Here is a 21,710-nt window from a genome sequence, read left to right as displayed (position 1 = left end):
ACAGCTGTAATCCCCTTTTTTCAAAAACCTCAACATTTTAACACTCATTAATTTTACAATGTTTCTTGAGATAAGTTTTGAATTTCTCCCAGTCTTCACCCACCGTCTCTTTCCCCTGGTCTCGGATTCTGCCAGTCATTTCAGCCAGTCCCATATAGTCTATCACCTTCATCTGCCATTCTTCCAGAGTGGGTAAATCTTGTGTCTTCCAATACTTTGCGATGAGTATTCTTGCTGCTGTTGTGGCATACATAAAAAAAGTTCTATCTTTCTTTGGCACCACTTGGCCGACAATGCCCAGGAGAAAGGCCTCTGGCATTTATTGTTTATTATTAAGGCAAATTTCAAGGCTTTTTTTTCTCCTGCTCAGGAGGGCAGGACTCAAACCAAAGGCTTAAAGTTACAAGAAGGGAGATTCGGACTCAACACAGGGGGAAACTTTCTGGCAGTAAGAGCTGTCCGACAGTGGAATGGATTCCCTCGGGAGGTGGTGGACTCTTTTTCCTTGGAAGTTTTTAAGCAGAGGTTGGAGGGCCGTCTGTCACGGATGCTTTCGTTTTGTGTTTTGACATTAGCAGTCTTGTACTTTAATAACCTGAAATACTGCAAAAGTGTGCTCCCCCCTCCCCCCCCAACCTGGCCTGCACTCCTTGCCATAGCTGTCAACTTTTCTCTTTTCTTGCGAGGAATCCTATTTGGAATAAGGGAATTTCCCTTTAAAAAAGGGAAACGTTGACAGCTATGCCCCTCGCCCCAATCGTGTCTCCAGCCCCACACCCCATCCCGTTCTTTCCCATTTCAGTGGAGCCACCGCAAAGCCGTTCCAATGAGAAAATGGATGAGTAATTAAATTCCCTCTATACAAGATTGGATCCAAAAGCTGACAGAATATGCAGAATTAGATGGTCTATCAGAAAAAATAAAGAATAAATCGAAACAGGGATTTGTTTCAAAATGGGAGGTTTTCAAAGTATATTTGAAATACAAATATAGTAGTTTAAACTCGGTTGCAGCATTCGTGGAACTTCAGTAATAGTTGCAAGGCAGATATAACAATTAAGATTGTTAAGTTGTGGGTGTACATATCAAACGACACAGTGATTCTTCAAACAGCTCTTGTTTAGTCACAGGCACAGAACAGAACTCAACGGAAGGGTTCAGCCAGCCTGCTTATATAGAGCTCTACTAGAACGCAACAGTACAACTTTCTGTAACTATCCAATCACTGAACGTCACTTTCAATTCTTTATTTGCATATGTGGACCTGAGTGAAAACTATCTACAGTATCCCCCTGCTGGCCCAGGGTGAGAACTTCAGTACATAACAAAGATATATTAAGAAAAAGTTTAATAATGATAAAAGTGTGTGCTGGCAATAAGTTATATAAAATCGAAATATGGAATAGACAGGAGGTTGGGTCTTTAGTGTTAAGACCAATTTATGCCTTATTGTTTGTTAAGAAAATTCAGTATTTATTGTTGTTCTTGTGTGTAATTTGGTATTTGTGTTTTCTCTTTTTTCTTTTCTTGCTGTCTCAGTAATAATAAAAAGCTGTCCCTGTGAGATTTGGCCAAGTGGGGTAAGGTAAGCCCATAAGGGGCAGACAGGAACCACTCCAAATCTGTGAGCAGCTTCCCTCCCCAAAAAAACTCTGCCCCAGCCCACCAACCTGGCAGTTCCCTCCGGAACCAGTAAATTGTGTATTTGTGTAAAAAGGTCCCCCCACTCCCAGAGGTTGAGGGGTGTGTGTGTTGTAAAACCAAGTCCTGATTCCACCCCAAAAAGGCATATGCGTGGTTTGGAGGCCCCCTTTCTCCCGCCACCCCAAAAGGATGGCTCTACATGCGAACACCCTTTCCTGCAATGCTAGTGCCCCCATCCACATTTCACATCTGCGGGAAAATGGATGCTCTAGTTGAGATTCCTGCATTGCAGGGGGTTGGACTAATAATAATAATAATAATAATAATAATAATTTTTATTTATACCGCGCCCTCCCCAGCCAAGACCGGGCTCAGGGCGGCTAACAACCAATAATAAAAACAAGTTGATTAAAATACAATTTTAAAAACAAGATTAAAATACAACATTAAAACATTAGGATGCAGCCTCTTCACAGGAGGAGAAAGGAAAAAGAAAGAGAGGGAGGGAATCAAATTGGCTCCAAGCCAAAGGCCAGGCGGAGCAACTCTGTCTTACAGGCCCTGTGGAAAGAAATCAGATTCTGCAGGGCCCTGGTCTCATGAGGCAGAGTGTTCCACCAGGCTGGAGCCAGAGTTGAAAAGGCCCTGGCTGTGGTTGAGGCTAATCTAACTTCCTTAGGGCCCAAGACCTCTAGGGTGTTGCTATTTATGGACCTTAAGGTTATGTACTGAAGTTCTCATCAATGGTTCCTCTTCATCCTGGAGAAGAGTGACTAGTGGGGTGCCACAGGGTTCTGTCTTGGGCCCGGTCTTATTCAACATCTTTATCAACGACTTGGATGATGGACTCAAGGGCATCCTGATCAATTTTGCAGATGACACCAAACTGGGAGGGGTGGCTAACACCCCAGAGGACAGGATCACACTTCAAAACGACCTTGACAGATTAGAGAACTGGGCAAAAACAAACAAGATGAACTTTAACAGGGAGAAATGTAAAGTATTGCACTTGGGCAAAAAAAATGAGAGGCACAAATACAAGATGGGTGACACCTGGCTTGAGAGCAGTACATGTGAAAAGGATCTAGGAGTCTTGGTTGACCACAAACTTGACATGAGCAGTAAGAGCTGTTTGACAGTGGAATTTGCTGCCAAGGAGTGTGGTGGAGTCTCCTTCTTTGGAGGTCTTTAAGCAGAGGCTTGACAACCATATGTCAGGAGTGCTCTGATGGTGTTTCCTCCTTGGCAGGGGGTTGGACTCAATGGCCCTTGTGGTCTCTTCCAACTCTATGATTCTATGATTCCTCCATGGGGCATACCAGGAGAGGCAGTCCTGTAGGTACAAGGGTCCTAGGCCGTGAAGGACTAGATGACTCTAGGGGTCCCTTTCAACTCTACAATTCTCTGCAATGCTCTCAACAATGTCCCACTGGAGCATACAGTAATGCAGAGGTAAGGAACCTTTTTCGGCCCAAGCGCCTCATTCTCTTGTAAACAACCTTCTGGGGGCCAGGTGACAGCGTGAGCCTGGGCCAAAGTCAAAAGCAGATGGAGCCAAGAATGCAGGTTTTGCCTTTGCTGGGACCTAATAATAATACTAATACTACTACTACTACTACTACTACTAATAATAATAATAATATGCTTTTGAATTCTGGTGCTGGAGGAGACTCTTGAGAGTCCCATGGACTGCAAGAAGATCAAACCTCTCCATTCTGAAGGAAATCAGCCCTGAGTGCTCACTGGAAGGACAGATCCTGAAGCTGAGGCTCCAATACTTTGGCCACCTCATGAGAAGAGAAGAGAAGACTCCCTGGAAAAGACCCTGATGTTGGGAAAGATGGAGGGCACAAGGAGAAGGGGACGACAGAGGACAAGATGGTTGGACAGTGTTCTCGAAGCTACCAACATGAGTCTGACCAAACTGTGGGAGGCAGTGGAAGACAGGAGTGCCTGGCGTGCTCTGGTCCAGGGGGTCACAAAGAGTCGGACACAACTAAACAACTAAACGACAACTATTTATTTATACCCCACCCATCTGGCTGGGTTTCCCTAGCCACTCTGGGCAGCTTCCCACAAAATATTAAAAATATAATAAAACATCAACCATTAAAAACTTCCATAAACAGGGCTGCCTTTTATTTCCTTGACATCTGATGGGATGGCATTCCACGAGGCAGGCGCCACTACTGAGAAGGCCCTCTGAATGGTCCCAGTGTGGCCTGGAGCCAGTGTGGTGTAGTGGTTAAGAGTGGTAGTCTCATAATCTGGGGAACCGGGTTCGCGTCTCCGCTCCTCCACATGCAGCTGCTGGGTGACCTTGGGCCAGTCACACTTCTCTGAAGTCTCTCAGCCCCACTCACCTCACAGAGTGTTTGTTGTGGGGGAGGAAGGGAAAGGAGAATGTTAGCCGCTTTGAGACTCCTTAAAAGGGAGTGAAAGGCGGGATATCAAATCCAAACTCTTCTTTTTCGTCCCCTGTAACCTTACTTCTCGCAGTGAGGGAACTGCCAGAAGGCCCTTGGAGCTGGACCTCAGGTCCGGGCTGAACGATGGGGGTGCTTGCTTCCCACTGAGGCATCTGATTAGCCACTGGGGCGGGGGAAGCATGCTGGACTAGAGCAGTGTTTCCCAACCACTGTTCCGCGGCACACTAGTGTGCCGCGAGATGTTGCCTGGTGTGCCGCGGGAAAAATTAAAAAATTCGAAAGATTTTTTTTTTTTAAAGTCAAATTTTCGATTGGGGCGCCGTCACTAGATGACCCCTGGGGTTCCCTCCCCCCCTCCCGCTCTGCGCCTCCCTCCTCCTCCTCCTCCGGGGAGGCCCTTCCTGGCTCTCTGCCAAGGCTTGGCGGCTGCCACTCACTCACTCGCTTGCCCACCTGTCCCTCCATCCCTGCACCCGGCCTCTCCCCCTCCGTCCCCAGCGCGGGGGCTGCCGGGATCCGTAGTCCCCTCGCCCTTGGGCTCCGCGCCCGCGCGGGGTGCGCAAACTACGTTTCCCAGCATGGCCTGGCGGGCCGGGCGTTTTGTTTGAAGCGCTCTTCTCCCGGCCATGGAATGAGCACAGCGGCGGCGGCCGGGCGGGCAGGGGCTCTTCCGCGCAGACCCCGCGCAGCCTGCCTGCGCCCCCGCGGAGATCGGGCGGCAGGATGGAGCCCGGGGATCCCCGCGGAGGCGGAGCGGCGGGGGCGGAGGCTGCCCCCCAGGTAGGGCTGCGTCGGGGGTTTTTTATTTTTGCAATGCTGCATCCGCGCCGGAGGGGACGCATCGGACCGCGGGGAGACCCCTTGGCGGGCGTGCAAGGCAATGCATGCGTGCAGGCGTTGCATGGAGTGCAGTGCAATGCAATGGCAACGCGGCGCCCTGCATGCATGCATGCAACTTCCACCGGCGCTCCGGACTTGGCAGGTGAGGGGGGTCCCCAGTGGGCGGCAGAGAGAGCCGGGAGGGCGAAGGGGAGCCGGGGGGGAGCAGCGCTGCTCCCCGAGCCGAGCCTGGGGGGAAACTTCGGCGTCGTTGCGCCGGGTGTTGGAAGCGGAGGCTGGCGGGGGCCCCTCACCTGCAAAACCTGGTCGCCTCTCATATATTTCGTGCATTGCATTCATCGCCCGCTTTCTCCTCCAAGGAGCTCCCGGGGGCGCGCGTGGTCCTCCCCGTGTTATCCTCGCAACAACAGCCCTGCGAGGTGGGTCAGGCGAGTGGCCCAAGGGAGCACCGAGGGATTGTCCTGGCCAGGTGGGGTGATTTGAACCCTGCTCTCTGCCCGGTCTTCGTCCTCATTTAGCCCCCACATGTGCATGACTGTGCATGACTGAGGTTTTCCCCCCTCGTCTTGGCTATGGTGTGAGTCTGTGCTGTTAATTAATGGGGTTCTGCCTTCGGAGAAGATGAGCCAGCCCTCAAGGAGGTGATTATGTAATTTGCTAGCAATTCATGTCCCTCCCGGCGTGACGCTGCGCGCTGACGTCACGGGGCTGTAATGGTGGTGTGCCTCGAGATTTTTTTCATGAAACAAGTGTGCCTTTGCCCAAAAAAAGGTTGGGAAACACTGGACTAGACTATTGGCCTGATCCTGCAGCCAGGCTCTCGCTGGGTTTTAATGTTAGGCTAGTTTCTGCACATGCTCTCACATACAAGCCTCTATCTCCTCTCCGGGCAAGCAAGAGGCATGCTCAGAGTTCAAGGACTCGTTCCAGTCAGGCGAAATTATCAAGGACTATGCAGAGCAGAGCCAGTGAGGAAATGTGGCCTGGGGGAGAGGTCCAGAGAGCTGCACTCCTCAGGTTTCTCAACCTTGAAGCAAAGCCTTTCCTGCAATTTAAAAAGTGCTTTAGTTGAATGAATATGTGACTTCCATGTAGCCGTGAAGAGCCCTGCCGGGAAATAAAAATCACACTGGTTCCCCTACTTATGGAGCCTCTTCTCTTTATTGCATCCCCCCAAACATACATCCAGAGTCTTAAAAATGGGGCAGGGACCCATTTGTCCTTTGCTCATGCGACTCAAATGCAGCCAAGTTACGTTCCATGATAAACAGACACCAACACTGCGATGTCAAAACATTAAATCCATTTCATTTTAATGGGGTAAAGTTAAAGATAAAGGGACCCCTGACTATTAGGTCCAGTCGTGGCCGACTGGGGTTGTGGCGCTCATCTCGCTTGGTGGGCCGAGGGAGCCGGCGTACAGCTACCGGGTCATGTGGCCAGCATGACTAAGCCGAACCAGAGCAGCGCACGGAAACGCCGTTTACCTTCCCGCCAGGGCGGTACCTATTTATCTACTTGCACTTTGACGTGCTTTTGAACTGCTAGGTGGGCAGGAGCCTGGACCGAACAACGGGAGCTCACCCCGTCGTGGGGATTCGAACCGCCGACCTTCTGATCGGCAAGTCTTAGGCTCTGTGATTTAACCCACAGCGCCACCAGCATTAATGGGTTACATGCACTTAAATAAGGGCAGATGCCCACAGAATAATAATAACTGGTTGACAGGACAACTTTTTATTCAACTTGTGGGTTCTGCGTCACCTTCCATTGTAAACGTAGGGTCCCCCTGGTGAAACACTGGCAAGCTGTTAGTAATACAGCCGTACCTTCGTTCTCGAACGGCTGAGTTGCTGAACAAATTGGCTCCCGAACTCCGCAAACCCGGAAGTGTGTGTTCTGGTTTGCGAACGTTTTTCAGAAGCCAAATGTCTGACGCAGCTTCCGCCTGTAGCCAATCGGAAGCTGTGCCGTGGTTTTTGAACGGTTTCAGGAGTCAAACGGACTCCCGGAACGGGTTAAGTTCGGGAACCAAGGTACCACTGTATTAGCAGATCCTTTCCACTGCAATAGCTGGAAACTGCCCGTTCCCCTCCATTTTGAATATAAACTGTTGCATAAACTCATTTCCAATTGCAGCACGACCAGTCACTTCCTGACTTAATCCCGTCGCTTTTTATACCACAAACACTCTGGTTCATTCCCTTTTATTCCGTTAACATTGTGATGAAGAGCGTCCCCTCCAGATGGCATTAAAGCCGTAACGCTGGGGAAGCAGCACAGAACAACTAATGATATGGAATGACGTGTGGACGATCTGCTATAAATCTGCCACTAATGCACTATTATTGTGTCAATCAATGAGAGGTTTCAGAAGACAGACAGACAGACAGACAGACACACACACACACGTAGAAAGAGAGAGCGCCCCAGATACTTTCTTGATCATTGTCTTTTGTCATTCTCTCTTTATTCAAGAGAGGTAAGCCTTGTACCAAAGAGAAGAGCCATCAGCAAACTTGGGTAATCACCAAAGGTTACAGAAGTACAAAATACCATATTTTTCTATGTATAAGATGAGTGGGGGGTATGCAGGGGTACACATACCCCTATAACAACAACAACAACAACAACAACAACAACAACAATTTATTATTTCTACCCCGCCCATCTGGCAGGGTTTCCCCAGCCACTCTGGGTGGCTTCCAACAGAAGGTTAAAAATACATTAAAACATCAGTCATTAAAAACTTCCGTAAAACAGATGCCTTCAGATGTCTTCTAAATGTCATATAGTTGTTTATTTCTTTGACATCTGATGGGAGGGTGTTCCACAGGGCGGGAGCCACTACCGAGAAGGCCCTCTGCCTGGTTCCCCTAAACATTTTGTGAATCTTTGTACTTTTGTCCATTTACTGTATTTACTTTCCCTGATCTGAACTTATAAAATGGTGGTTTTCTGGAGTCAAAACGAGAGTACCCCATAACATTTATTTTATTTTATTTATTTATTTATTTTTAGGGGGGAATCACTGTATAAGATGCCCCCATGTATAAGACGGTCCATATTTTTTTGAACCCAAAATTAATAAATCAATATTTCTTGAGCTTTTGGGGGAGGGTTTGCTGCCACCAAAAGCTCACCCACCCACTGCCTATTTTTAAAAAAGGAAAAAAAATCGTCTTACACACAGAAAAATATGGTAGTATTTTTTAAAAATAAAAATCAACAACCAAAATATTAAGGGGTGTTGGGAAGCTCTCCAAAACATCCCAATATAGACTGAGCATGCTCAGTGGCAACGGAATGTTGTCGAGACTGTTGTGGGATGTGGGGTGGAGGAAAAGCTGGAAACTGAGGCTATGGAATGAAATCCCATTAAGGACTGAGCATGCTCAGTTGCCACGGAATGCTGACTGGTAGTGGTGAAATCTTGGAAACTGGAAAGACGGAATGGAATCGAGAGGCTTGGCTTTTGGATAGAGCATTTTCTGCACTGCAATGCTTGTTGTAGGCCCCTCTTGCACAGAGCTGATTCCTGCTTACCAGATCCTTTCTTTAAAATGGAGACATCAGGGACTGACCACTACGCTCAGTGCTCTACTGCCGAGTTACGGCTCCTTCCTCCCCTCAAAAAAGCACAAAACAATCCCTAAACGAGTTCCCAGAAATAATGACATCATGCATGCAGCGAAATCTAGGCATGTCACTCGGAAATTACCCCCCCCCCCCCAATCTCTCTCGGATTTATTCCAAAATTACATGTGGATGGGATGAGGCCGTTAACAAAGTTCGTCTTTGTTCCTGCAGCAAAAATTATATAGTTTGTTTACAAGGGTGGGTTTGCTTTCACTGATGGTCTCTGGCCACCCAGAAACCTTCCTACTGACTGAGCACCAAGAATGCTTTGCCGGCACTGTGGGTTCGCTCATGTCTGGCAAGGTGCGCTTTCCGACTGAAGCTCCTACCGCAGTCTTTGCATTCATGTGGCTTCTCTCCCGTGTGGGTCCTCTCATGCGCCAAGAGGGTGGACCTGGCGCCAAAGCATTTATCGCAGCACGCACATTTGAATGCTTTCTCTCCCGTGTGGTCCCTCTGGTGGTTAAGGAGGTGCGATTTCTGACTGAAGCCCTTCCCGCAGTCCAGGCATTTATGAGGCTTCTCTCCAGTGTGGATTCTCTGATGACTGTTGAGATTAGTCTTCTGGCTGAAGGTTTTCCCACAATCTGAGCATCTGTGTGGCTTCTCTCCTGTGTGGGTCCTCTCATGTGCCACAAGAGTTGATCTGCCACCAAAGCACTTCTCGCAGTGTGAACATTTATACGGTTTTTCTCCGGTGTGGGTTCTCAAATGTCCAGTAAGGAGGGAGTTCAAGTTGAATGTTTTCCCACAGACAAAACATTTGTAAGGTTTATCTCCCGTGTGCAGCCTCTGATGATTCGTGAGCTGTGATTTGTTGCTGAAACTTTTCCCGCAGTCTGAACACTTGTGCGGCTTCTCTAAAACGTGGGTATTTTCGTGGGCAATCAGAACTGACCTCAGACCGAAACTTTTTCCACACTGTGAACACTGAAAAGGTTTCTCTCCAGTGTGGATTCTCTGGTGACTACTAAGGTGAGCCCTCTGACTAAAGCTTTTCCCACATTCAGAGCACTTATGGGGCTTATCTCCCGTGTGGGTTCTCTCGTGAGCAATAAGGACAGACTTGAAACTGAAACTTTTGCCGCATTCCAAGCACTGATATGGTTTCTCACCCGTGTGGATTCTCTGGTGTCTTCGAAAAGTGGCGCTCCAACTAAAGGTTCTCCCACACTCAAAACACTTATAGGGCTTGTCTCCTGTGTGGATTCTCTGATGACTAATAAGCTGCGAGCCGGCACAGAAGGTTTTCTCGCAGTAGGAGCACTTATAGGGCTTCTCTCCTGTGTGCATCCTCTCATGCACAATAAGGTTTGTGCTCCTGCTGAAACTTTTCCCACAGTGAGAGCACTTAAAGGGTTTTTCTCCCGTGTGGATTCTCTTGTGGATGTTAAGGTCCGATATCTGGCTGAAACACTTCCCACAATCCAAACATTTGTAAGGTTTTTCTCCCGTGTGAGTCCTCTTGTGCTTGATGAGATCAGTCCTCCAGCTGAACTTTTTCCCACAAATTTTGCAAGTCTTTTGTCTCTCACCTGCTGGAGTCTCCTGCCAGGCCATGATTTCATTAAAGCTCTTGCGGAGGTCTGCTTCACTCCCTTGGAGGTCTCCTTTCCAGCTCTCAGGCCTGGACAGACTCTCAAATGTACTGTGATGATCCCTGCACTGGGAAAGGCTGGCTTCTCCTTTCCCCGCTGCCGGTCTAGATGGTTCCACTCGATCGAAAAATCCAAGGACACCGTTTTCCTCTTCGTTTTCATGTAGCGTTGCTGTGGCAGAGGAACAATCGTTTCCTGCAAGGAAGAAAAAGAACCGCACAACAGGAAACGTTCTTAAAAAGTGTAATTTAATGTCGAGATAGCTCACCCACGTCCTCCAGGCTCAGGAAGGGTAATACTTAACAAAAAGAAAACAAAATAGCTTATGCAGTCTTAAAATATACCATATTTTTTGCTCTATAAGACTCACTTTTTCCCTCCTAAAAAGTAAGGGGAAATGTGTGTGCGTCTTATGGAGCGAATGCAGGCTGCACAGCTATCCCAGAAGCCAGAACAGCAAGAGGGATTGCTGCGCAGTGATCCCTCTTGTTGTTCTGGCTTCTGAGAGTCAGAATATTTTTTTTCTTGTTTTCCTCCTCCAAAAACTAGGTGCATTTTATGGTCTGGTGCGTCTTATAGAGCGAAAAATACGGTATTTTAAGAAGAGCTTTGTGGGATCAGGTCAAAGGCCCATTGAGTCCACCATCTTGGATAGCTCAGTTGGATACAGAGCAGTGCGGATAATGCCAAGGTTGCAGGTTCAATCTGTGATTCCTACTGGCAAACCCTATTGGTGTTTCGCAACTTTCTGACTAGTTGCAGGACCTTAGCCAGACCTAGCAGAGTAAACATAGAGTTCACGAAAGCAATTGGCAACTTGGCTGCAGACAGGATGGACGAAGCAGGAACCAGGAACTTGTAGTTAGGTGTCTATTATATACAGTGGACTATTTGCAGGAACAGAACAAAACACGGATCTTTAGCTAGCTCTCTCTTACACAGCTCACAACTCCTGAACTCATACTAACACATTCCAGTTAGTAGGCCATTAATCATTGTTCCCATGAGAGAGCTTGACCAATCATGGAGCTGTCTCCATGCCTCTGTATCACCATGCAGACTTACTCCTTCACATTGTCTTGGCTGTCTGCCAAACCCTAATTGACTCTGTGTGAGTAGCTGCTCGTATTCAGAGTCCCTACAATTCCTGCATTGTAGGGGGTTGGGCTAGATGATCCCCAGGGTCCCTTCCAACTCTGTGATCCCCTTCTCACAGTGGCCAACCCAATGGGAAGCCTACAAGCAGGGTCTGAGTTCAAGAGAGCTCCTCTCCTCACTTGAGATTCCCACAAGTTGTATTCTGAGGCCTATGAAAGTGGAGGAATAATAGCAATGGCTTTGTGTCTAGTTGTTTTTAATTAGAGTGTGGATTTTAGCTGTGCTTTATATCTAATTTTACCTGTGCCCTAGGCTCAGAGAGCCTTTTTGATCAAGCAGTCTTGAAATCTTTTGAACAAACAGATAGCCCTCATGGCTAGTAGCCATATGATGTCAGATTCTCATCATCCCTGGTCACTTAAGAGTGTGTTTTAAGAGAGGAGAACTAACCCCACTGTACATCGGGGAGGGCTGTGTGGAGAGAGTCTCTTCCTTTAAATTCCTAGGAGTTTATCTCAGTGAAGACCATACTTGGAAAATAAATACAATCCAGGTGGTTAAGAAAGCCCAACAGAGACTCCATCTCCTCAGAGTATTGCGGAAGAATGATGTCAATCAACATTTGATTATCTCCTTTCATACTGCATCACGGTGTGGTATGCTGGTTTGACATCATCTGACAGGAAGCGCCTACAGAGGGTGGTGAATACAGCACAAGATATTATAGGCTGTCCCATGAATCTGCTGGATGAAAAAGCGGAAGAACGTTGCCTCAGGAGAGTGAGGAAAATTCTCAGGGATGATTCACACCCTGGCCGGCACTTTCTTGATCTCCTGCCCTCAGGCAGAAGATATAGAAGCATGATCAGTCGCACCAACAGGGTAAAGAACAGCTTCTATCCCTGGGCTGTGAGGCTGCTGACTGAAAAGATAACAACAGGGCAACTGACTTTCGGGTCTGGTGGGTGTGCGTCAGTAAACAAGGGGAATTAAGACTAAGAGAGCTGAGTGGGGGGTGATCATGTAATCTCACTGTATACAAGTTGTACAAGTGACAATAAAGTATTTCAATTTCGATATAAGGAAAAACATATTTTTAAAATAAGTACAGTCGTACCTTGGTTTAAGAACAGCTTAGTTCTCGAACGTTTTGGCTCCCAAATGTCGCAAACCTGGAAGTGATTGTTCTGGTTTGCAAACTATTTTTGGAAGCCGAACGTCCGACGGGGCTTCCACGGCTTCCGATTTTCTGCAGGAGTTTCCTGAGGCCAATCAGAAGCCGCGCTTTGGTTTTCAAACGTTTTGGAAGTCGAACGGACTTCCAGAATGGACTCCGTTCAACTTCCAGGATATGACTGTAGATCCTTTTTGCAAAATACACGTGACAGCTGAATGGGAGCTCTTTATCAAGAGACAATCTCTCTTTAAGGAGTGGTAGCTGACTGGTAGGTTCCTGTAGCTAATAAGATGCTAGACTGAACAGGTCGTGACCCAATCCAACTTTGTTCTGAAGCAGCAGGAACCAAAGCGATCCATCCCAGCCCTTGTGAAGCCAACTGTAATGATTAACTATTAATCAGACTATTAATAATTCTACAGCACCAAGCCTTATTTGTGGTGGTTTGAGAGTTATGCCACCAAACAATCTAAAAGCGACCTGATACCCACTTCTTCCGGACTCTCACGTAACAACAATATTTACCGACTATCTCGTTGGCCTTGACGCACTCCTGCTTGCTCTCCCCAGAGAGGCCCACGTCCGATGGAGTCAGCTCTTCTTGGGGGGAATTCAAGGATTCGCCCTTCCTGACTAGGCCTCTGTACTGTAACAGAGAGAAGATGCTGCCTTATATACCAAGCAAATTTACATGCAATGAGAGGCAGTGCAGTGTAGTGCAGTGGTTAGAGTGTTGGACCAAGATGTGGGAGACCAGGGTTCAAATCTCCACTCAGCTCTGGTTTGCCTGAAGCCTATGACCCTGTTTCTGGAGCATTGCTGGATACAGGGATCAGGACAAGGGGCTAATAATAATAATAATAATAATAGCCCCCCCATCTGAGTGGGTTGCCCCAGCCACTCTGGGCGGCTTCCAACACATATAAAAATGTAATGTTTTGTTTATTTGTTTGTTTGTTTATTCATTCCACTATTGTGGCCCGTGTTTTGTTAACCCAAAAATGGAAAATGAGCGAGGTCCCAACTAAAGAAGAATGGCAACTTAAGCTGATGGTGAGGCATCAGGCATAAGCCTGCATTTTATTAATGTTTGATCAGGGCTTGTATATTAAAGAGAGGGCTTAGATTTTCAAATGTTTCATGCCAGGCAGAGAAAACCTTGGCCATTCTCCTAAGACAAGGGGCCCCCCCTTGATTGATAGCAGAAAACAATTCTCAAAGTCGTAAAAGCTGAAAATACAGACTAAGAGCAGGACATTGACCCTACATGTTACAGAAGATAACAAAGGCAGAGATAAATATAATTAGGAATGGGCAAATAGTAAAATGATACCATGGGCCTCTCTTAAACCTTGAGCTGTATTTTCTAAGGCCAGAGGCAAATGGGGAGAAGCATCTAGCTGACAGAAAAAGAGAGCATTTTTAGGAAATCTTCTAAAAACTGTTTCTTTCTTAAACTGAGAGAAAAGGCAACTGGCTTGGCTGGGGAAAAAGAAGCTTCTTCCTATTTTATTTTGAGGCTGGAAAGGAGGGTGAAAGGGGGAGGTGTAAACTAAAGAGCCTTCTTTAAAAACTGTTTTTTTACTGAGTTCCTTCCTTTCTACTTTGAGAAGCTTTATTCTTTTAAAAGGTTACCTATGATAATGTATGAAATATATTAGCTTAAATATATTGGCTTAAATGTAACTATGCAAAGGATTTAGAAAGTAACAAATTTAGATGTTAGATTCTTATTTCATAGAATCATAGAGTCCTAGAGTTGGAATAGACCACAGGGGCCATTGAGCCCAGCCCCCTGCCAGACAAGAAGACGCCATCCAAGCAGTCTTGATATATAGCTGTCAGACATTTGTTTAGAAACCTTCAAATGAAGTAGATCTTTCAATGTTGATGTGAAACTCAAGATCCTTGACATATGTTTAAGATAAAAATTTAAGATTAACCATTTGTTTTAGAAGGCAATAGGGCAAGGAGGGCAAGAGGTGAGCTGGTAATTAAGATTCCATGTAAGATATATTATTACTTATTTGTCATTTATATATAGCTCTTTGTCCTCCATATAAGGACAGGAGGATATGGGTGTATCTTTTTGTGATTGGTTCTAGCAATCAGCCAATAGGAAATCCAACCAGGCTGATTGGACAGAGGCAGCCCAAGGAGGAGCAAAGGGGGCTGGATTAAGGGAATATAAGTGCTGGCCATAATGGCAGGAGGCCAGGCCAGAGCTTGGTAACCATATACCACTGTGCCTCTCATTTATTTGTCTGACAAATAAATAATTATTTTAAATTCTCTATTGCTGCGTTGAATATTTCATTCCAGCTAAGCGTTAACCACAAGCAGGGTGCTACATTTTATGGTGCCCTGTGACTCGGATAAGTGGTCTGCTGGAACGCAGCCCCTTCGCTCTACTGAGCAGGGTACAAGAGAGAGGATCTCTAAACTGCTTACCCAAGCGCGCACTGGTAAATTTTTCCAGGGGGAACGCAGAAGTCTCGTCTGTCTGATACCCTGCTCACTGGCGGCGACGGACCGGGGGGAAACGGAACCAACCAAGGGTAAGTGCACAAAGGGATTTTTGGCCCTCCAATTAATTGGGAGGAAGAGAAGTCTTGATCAAACTTCTGCGTCTCAGTAAGTGGGAACTGAGTACGCTAGGTGGTTGGGTATATCAGATGGTGGTCTGGTGGGGGAAAAGGGAAAGTTGGGAGGTAGAGTGTGGTGAAGTATCTTGCGCATTGTATGTGTGAGAAAGTACAGAGCAATCTGTAGCTGACCTGAGTGTGGAGTGGGTAGTACTTCGGTTCCCAGTGAGGCGACTCCATCTGGGCAAGGAAACCCACGAAGCGTGTGTGTGAGTGACTGAGTGGATACTTCACAGGGCCATACAATGGGAGTTGGGGGTTCAAAAGGGGAAAATACACCTCTTGAATGTATGTTAAATAATTTTAAGAAAGCCTTCTCAGGGGCGTATGGAGTCAAAATGACGCCAGAGCGCTTGAGAACGTTATGTGAATTAGAGTGGCCGAAGCAAAATACTGAATGGCCATCTCAAGGAACCTTTGATATAAATTTAGTAAGCAAACTTTGGTCTAACATCGCCAAAGAAACTGGAGGGTGCCCAGAACAATTTTCATATATAGATTTCTGGCTGAGCACATTAAATAAAAATCCTCCATGGATAAGGGAATGCAAAGTCCAACGATGCAAATTATTGGCTGTAAAAGCCGAAGCTAGGAAAGGAATCTTGCCAAATAAACTCAAACCCATTTTTGAGGGACCAGAGGAAGAGGTGCTTCCACCTCCACCCTATGCTCCACATCGAAGGGAGCCTAATCCAAACCCTCCACCAGTTGTAACCCCAAGGCAAGAAAGTGGAACGAATAATGGGGGTAGAGTCACAGAACTTGATTCCTTGATAGATTATGATAAATATCTTCAGGAGGCATTGGAGGCCTATAATGAAGCCCAAGCAGAAGTGGTTATTCCATCTGTGAGTCCCAGTAGAACTCCATCTACAGTCTCTTTTAGTGGAACAACTGATTGCCTACCCCAAACTCCTGTACATCCAAGTCCTAGAGAATTATTACAGAAGTTACAGGGAGACCTTAATCGGTCAGCAAGCAATACAGCCAGGCGTATAAGGCTGCTAAAAGAACGCCTTGGGACAAATACCATCCCCTATGATTTGAGGCCCCTAAAGCAAAGCGAAGAGAAAGATCACGTAGTAGCCCCTCTCAGAAGAGTATTTGATGCACTTGAGGAGCCTGTGCTGGTTAACGGGCTACCTGGACCAAGGCCACCTCGAACGTCGACCCTCCAGTACATTCCATTCACAACTACGGATCTGATGAATTGGAAAACACACACCCCATCTTTTGCAGAAAAACCTCAGGCTATGATGGACTTGGTGACTTCAATAATAAATACTCATAGTCCTACTTGGACAGATTGCCGCCAGCTCCTGAATACTCTGTTCACCACTGAGGAAAGAAGAGACATAATTGAAAAGGCACAGATATATTTGCGTGAGCAGGCCAGAGTGGGAAATATTTATAATATTGACCGTCATCTCCAAGACAACTTTCCCTTGGAAGATCCTAATTGGGATCCAAACAATGTAATTCACCTGGCCAGGCTTACCACCTATCGCCAGACGCTTGTGCAAGGTATCCGCAGGGCATGCCAGAAGCCCACTAATATGTCTAAAGTCTCAGAAGTAGAACAGAAACCAAATGAGAGTCCGGGAGACTTTTTAGAGAGGCTGCAAGAAGCCTATCGTATATGGACTCCTTTTGACCCTGAAGCCCCTGAAAACAGCAGAATGATTACTGCTACATTTGTGGCCCAGTGCGCTTCTGACATTCGTAAGAAAATTCAGAAATCAGAAGGATGGGAAGGGATGCTGATGAGCCAAATTATGGCCATTGCACGCCGAGTTTATCGGAATAGGGATGAGGCTGAGAAACAAGAGAAGAAGAAGTGGCAGAAGGAAAAGATGGTAATGCTAGCCACAGCAGTGAAGCAAGACTACCGCCCCTTAAATGGAGGAAGAGGGCGGGGAAGGAATCCACCACTGGGAAGGAATCAATGTGCGAATTGCAAGAAGGAGGGTCATTGGAAGCGGGAGTGTCCTGAACCCCTGAGGTTGGAAGAAGTACGCCCAGGCCCAGGCCCAGGCCCAGGCTCCGGCCCAAGAAACCAGGGACGGGGACGGGGAATGATCCGAAATGGAAGATATCAGAGACCTGGACAAGGACAGAGTAGAGACAATTTCATTGGACTGGCAGAGGAGGATTTTACCCAAGACTAGGAACGACCGGACTCCATAAAGTTAGGCTTCCAGGAGCCCACGGTCACGATTCAATTAGGAAGCCATTTAATAGACTTTATGATTGATACTGGGGCTGAATACTCAGTACTCCCAGAACTATTGCAGAAAAAGGCATCCAAAAGTGTAGTCATTAAAAGTGCCACTGGTCAGTCAGCTAAGAGGTCTTTCCTCCAACCTTTGGAATGCCAGATTGGGGGACATCGTTTAACCCATCAGTTTTTGTATATACCTGAGTGTCCAATACCTCTCTTAGGTAGAGATATGCTGTCCAAATTGCAGGCCCAAATCACCTTCACTCCTCGAGGTCCAGAAATGAAACTGCCATCAAAGGCAGCAGGAATAATTTCCCTCTCCGTACCTAAGGAACAATCATGGCGCCTAATGTCAGCCCTGCAAGTCCAACCCACATTGGATACAGAGTTAAACAAGCTCCTCCGAACTCTACAGGTGCCACCAGGAGTATGGGCCGAAAATAGCCCACCAGGAATGGCCAAGAATATAGCTCCAATTGTAGTAACCTTAAAACCTATGGCTACCCCTGTATCTGTAAAGCAATATCCTTTACCCCGGCGAGCAGCAGAGGGCATCCAGAAACATTTGGACCGCCTATTAAAATATGGTCTGCTTAAGCCCTGCCAATCAGAATGGAACACACCCCTTTTGCCTGTTCGAAAACCTGGGACAGATGAATACAGGCCAGTGCAGGACTTGAGGCTCGTAAACCAGGCTATCGAGACCTTGCACCCAAATGTACCAAACCCATATACCTTGCTGAGTTTGATCCCACCAGAAGCAACATTTTTTACTGTATTGGACTTGAAAGATGCATTCTTCTGTTGCCGGCTGGCACCACAGAGCCAACCTATATTTGCCTTCCAGTGGGAAGACCCTTTGACAGGAACAAAAGGCCAGCTAACTTGGACGAGATTGCCCCAGGGATTCAAAAATTCCCCAACTTTATTTGGCACTGCCTTGGCGAAGGATCTAACAAGTTACCCCTCAATACCTGGAGAAAAGGTGGTTCTGCAATATGTAGATGACCTTATACTAGCAGCAAAGGATTTTGATACCTGTAAAGAAGGTACAGAGGAACTGCTCCACTTGCTCTGGCAAGCTGGCTACCGAGTTTCCCAGAAAAAGGCACAGTTATGTTTAGAAAAGGTCAAATATTTGGGCTTTGACATCTCACACCAACAACGAGCATTGAGACCAGAGAGGAAAGAAGGTATTTGCCTTATCAAGGAACCTACCACAAGGAAACAACTCAGAGGATTCCTGGGAACAGCAGGGTTTTGTAGACTATGGATACCTGATTTCAGCAGTCTGGCCAAGCCCTTACATGAGAGCACTCGAGGTGCAGAAAAGGACCCATTCGTATGGGGACCTGAGCAGCAACAAGCCTTTTTAGTTATCAAACAACGACTTATGGAGGCCCCAGCCCTTGGACTGCCTAATTCGGAAAAACCCTTTCAGCTGTATGTACATGAACAGAATGGGATTGCAGCGGCAGTCCTGACCCAGAGATTAGGAAGTTGGAACCGTCCAGTAGCTTATTTGTCAAAACAATTGGACTCAGTAGCAAAAGGATGGCCTCCATGCCTAAGGGCAGTAGCGGCCACTGCAAGCCTTGTCAAAGAAGCTGATAAATTTACCTTCGGCCAGACGATGTATGTGAATGTACCTCATGCTGTTTTGACACTCATGGAATATAAGGGTAGTTATTGGCTAACGAACCCAAGGATGGCTAGGTACCAAGGCCTACTGTGTGAAAATCCCAGGATTCATCTACGAGTAGTGAATATGCTCAATCCAGCGACTTTGCTGCCCCTACCAGAGGTAGATGATGAAGAATCACATGATTGTCTCCAAATAATGGATGAAGTTTATTCCAGTAGACCCGATCTGAAAGATGAACCATTGAAAAATCCAGATGTTGTATATTATACTGATGGTAGCAGTTACCTGCATGAAGGTGCCAGACGAGCAGGATATGCTGTGGTCACCAATGAGGAAGTTGTGGAAGCTGAAGCTTTGCCTGCTGGCACCTCAGCACAAAAAGCTGAACTTATAGGTTTAACTAGAGCTCTGCAATTGGCAGCCGGATGTAAGGCAAACATCTATACTGATTCTAAATATGCCTTCTTAACCCTGCATGCACATGGAGCTCTATGGAAAGAAAGAGGTCTAATAGGAGCCCACGGGAAGGCCTTGAAATATGGACCTGAAGTAGAAATCCTGTTAGAAGCAGTATGGGCTCCAGAACAGATTGCTGTAATGCACTGCAAAGGTCATGGACGAGGAAGGGATCCAGTAACCAGAGGAAATCATGCTGCTGACAAAGCAGCCCGAGAGGCAGCCCAAAAGCCTGTGGGAGGATTTATAGCAGCCCTCATACCAGAGGTAGTTCCAGAAGAAGTTAAACCTCACTATACCCCAGAAGAGAGGAAGTGGGCTGAACAGGAAGGAGCAGTTGTGAAGGACGGTTGGATGATCCTGCCGGACAATAGGATTTATGTACCTCATCACCTAGCAGGCACAATTGTAAGAAATTATCATGAATCTACTCACCTTGGCGGTACTGCAACCAGAGAGAGTCTCAGTCGGAAGTTGTATATTATTAACCTATCACAATTAGCAACTTGCATTTCACAGAAATGTGTTCTTTGTGCTAAAAACAATCCCAGGCAGGGACCGGTACAACCTCCTGGAATCCAACATGTGGGATATGTCCCCATGGAAAGCCTAATTGTGGACTTCACAGAGCTGGTCCCTTCTAAGGGATTCAAGTATCTCCTTGTGTTTGTAGACACTCTTACCGGATGGGTTGAAGCTTTTCCCACCCGAACTGAAAAGGCACGAGAGGTAACTAAGAGACTCCTCACTGAATTGATCCCGAGGTTTGGATTACCTAGATGCATTGGAAGTGATAATGGGCCAGCGTTCATTGATCAAGTAGTACAAGAAGTATGTCGAGTCCTACAAGTGAAATGGAGACTGCATGCAGCCTATAGGCCTCAGAGTTCAGGGAAAACTGAAAGAATGAATCGGACTCTGAAAACCCAATTGGCAAAATTAACCCAGGAAACGGGATTGGGATGGGTAGATGTGTTACCCATAACACTGTTTCGTGTTCGGTGTGCACCCACAAAAAGACTTAAGTTGTCACCTTTCGAGCTCCTGTACGGGAGACCGCCCTCCTTTGTTCAGAATATTCCAGCTGATCTTAAACAAATAGGAGACCATGTGACACAGGGACAAGTGCAATCTCTCTCCCGTGTTTTTGTTTCTCTTAACAGGTGGGTCCTCGAGCGCACGCCGTGCAGCATTGCCGAGCCGATTCATCAGTTCCAGGCTGGCGATAGCGTATGGGTGAAAGAGTGGAAACGTGATCCACTTGCACCTAAGTGGCGTGGACCTTACACCGTCTTGCTCTCTACTCCAACAGCGGTGAAGGTAGCTGAGGTGACCCCCTGGATTCATCACTCTCGTTTGAAGAAGTCTGAAGGCAGTTGGACGTGCAAAGGTGACCCCTCTAATCCTTTAAAACTGACTCTCTCCAAAAACCCCTGTATCTAGCCCTACCGGGAACGGGCTAGGTCACGGGCAACATTAGACGACCGGCCTGCTGCAGCCACAACCTGGAAGCTGGCTGACCTGCGCACGCCTGAAGCTTGAGGAGCATCTGAACCAGCGATTGTGAAAGGAAAGATTCTCTTATACAATTAATTGAATGCCCCCCCCCTTGTGGAACAATTATCAGAGATATTACTCATTGGGGATCCTCGGGATATATGTTTTGGTCTTGGTGGTTCCCCATTCCTGTCACTGGGGGAATTATATTGGGACTAATATTTATTTGCTATCACAATAAGGTAATCTTTTGTGGAAGGAATGCATATGCTAGACATCAACATGATTCTATTATTAATCCTGATCCCTTGGGAAGGGGAAGGGTCCTTGAATCTGGCCAAATTGACTAAATATGGATTCCGCCATGACCACAATATGTGGGTAGGTTTAGCTGAAATGGTAGCCAATGTTGCAAATAGGACCAATTGCCTTGTTTGCTCTCTTGGGCCAGATGATTCAGAGGGAGGTATGCCCTTATTACCGATACCATTAGATGCCATTGGTATGGTAAGCGAAATACCACACCAAACAGAAATACAGAATTTCCCCGGATGGAACTCAACTAAACCATTACGAGTTATACCTGTACAAGGGGAATTCTGTGTACATAAATCATCAGATGCAGCTGATTCTACCATGATAGGCTCTTCTCATTGTCACTATACTTGGGATAATATTAAGAATACCTGGGCACACGATACTACCTATCGAACTCGGAATGCCTTGCCCTGTGCACCTCCTTTTATTCATGCATGGAAAGTGGTATGGAACATAACTGTGACAGAAAAAGGCAATCTAACATACTGCACTGTGAACTCTCT

At 46.7% G+C, this 21,710-nt stretch overlaps 1 protein-coding gene across 3 annotated transcripts in view; it reads right to left on the bottom strand.

Annotated features, from left to right (window-relative positions):
- Window positions 1-6,055: 6,055 nt before the first annotated feature.
- LOC310701258 (uncharacterized protein) overlaps window positions 6,056-21,710 on the bottom strand; it is a 40,491-nt gene continuing 24,836 nt past the window's right edge. For all 3 annotated transcript variants that reach the window (XM_083491862.1, XM_083491864.1, XM_083491863.1), the window contains exons 3-4: window positions 12,951-13,071; window positions 6,056-10,345 (exon numbers count right to left, since the gene is read on the bottom strand). In XM_083491862.1, coding sequence (XP_083347988.1) covers window positions 8,796-10,345; window positions 12,951-13,071 — 1,671 coding nt within the window. In that variant the 3' untranslated portion in view covers window positions 6,056-8,795. The remainder of the gene's footprint in view (window positions 10,346-12,950; window positions 13,072-21,710) is intronic.

Source organism: Podarcis liolepis, assembly GCF_965112155.1.
Source record: "Podarcis liolepis genome assembly, chromosome: 2".
Lineage (NCBI taxonomy): Eukaryota > Metazoa > Chordata > Lepidosauria > Squamata > Lacertidae > Podarcis > Podarcis liolepis.
Note: the sequence above shows the minus strand (reverse complement) of the source record. Positions and strands in the feature narration are given on the sequence as shown.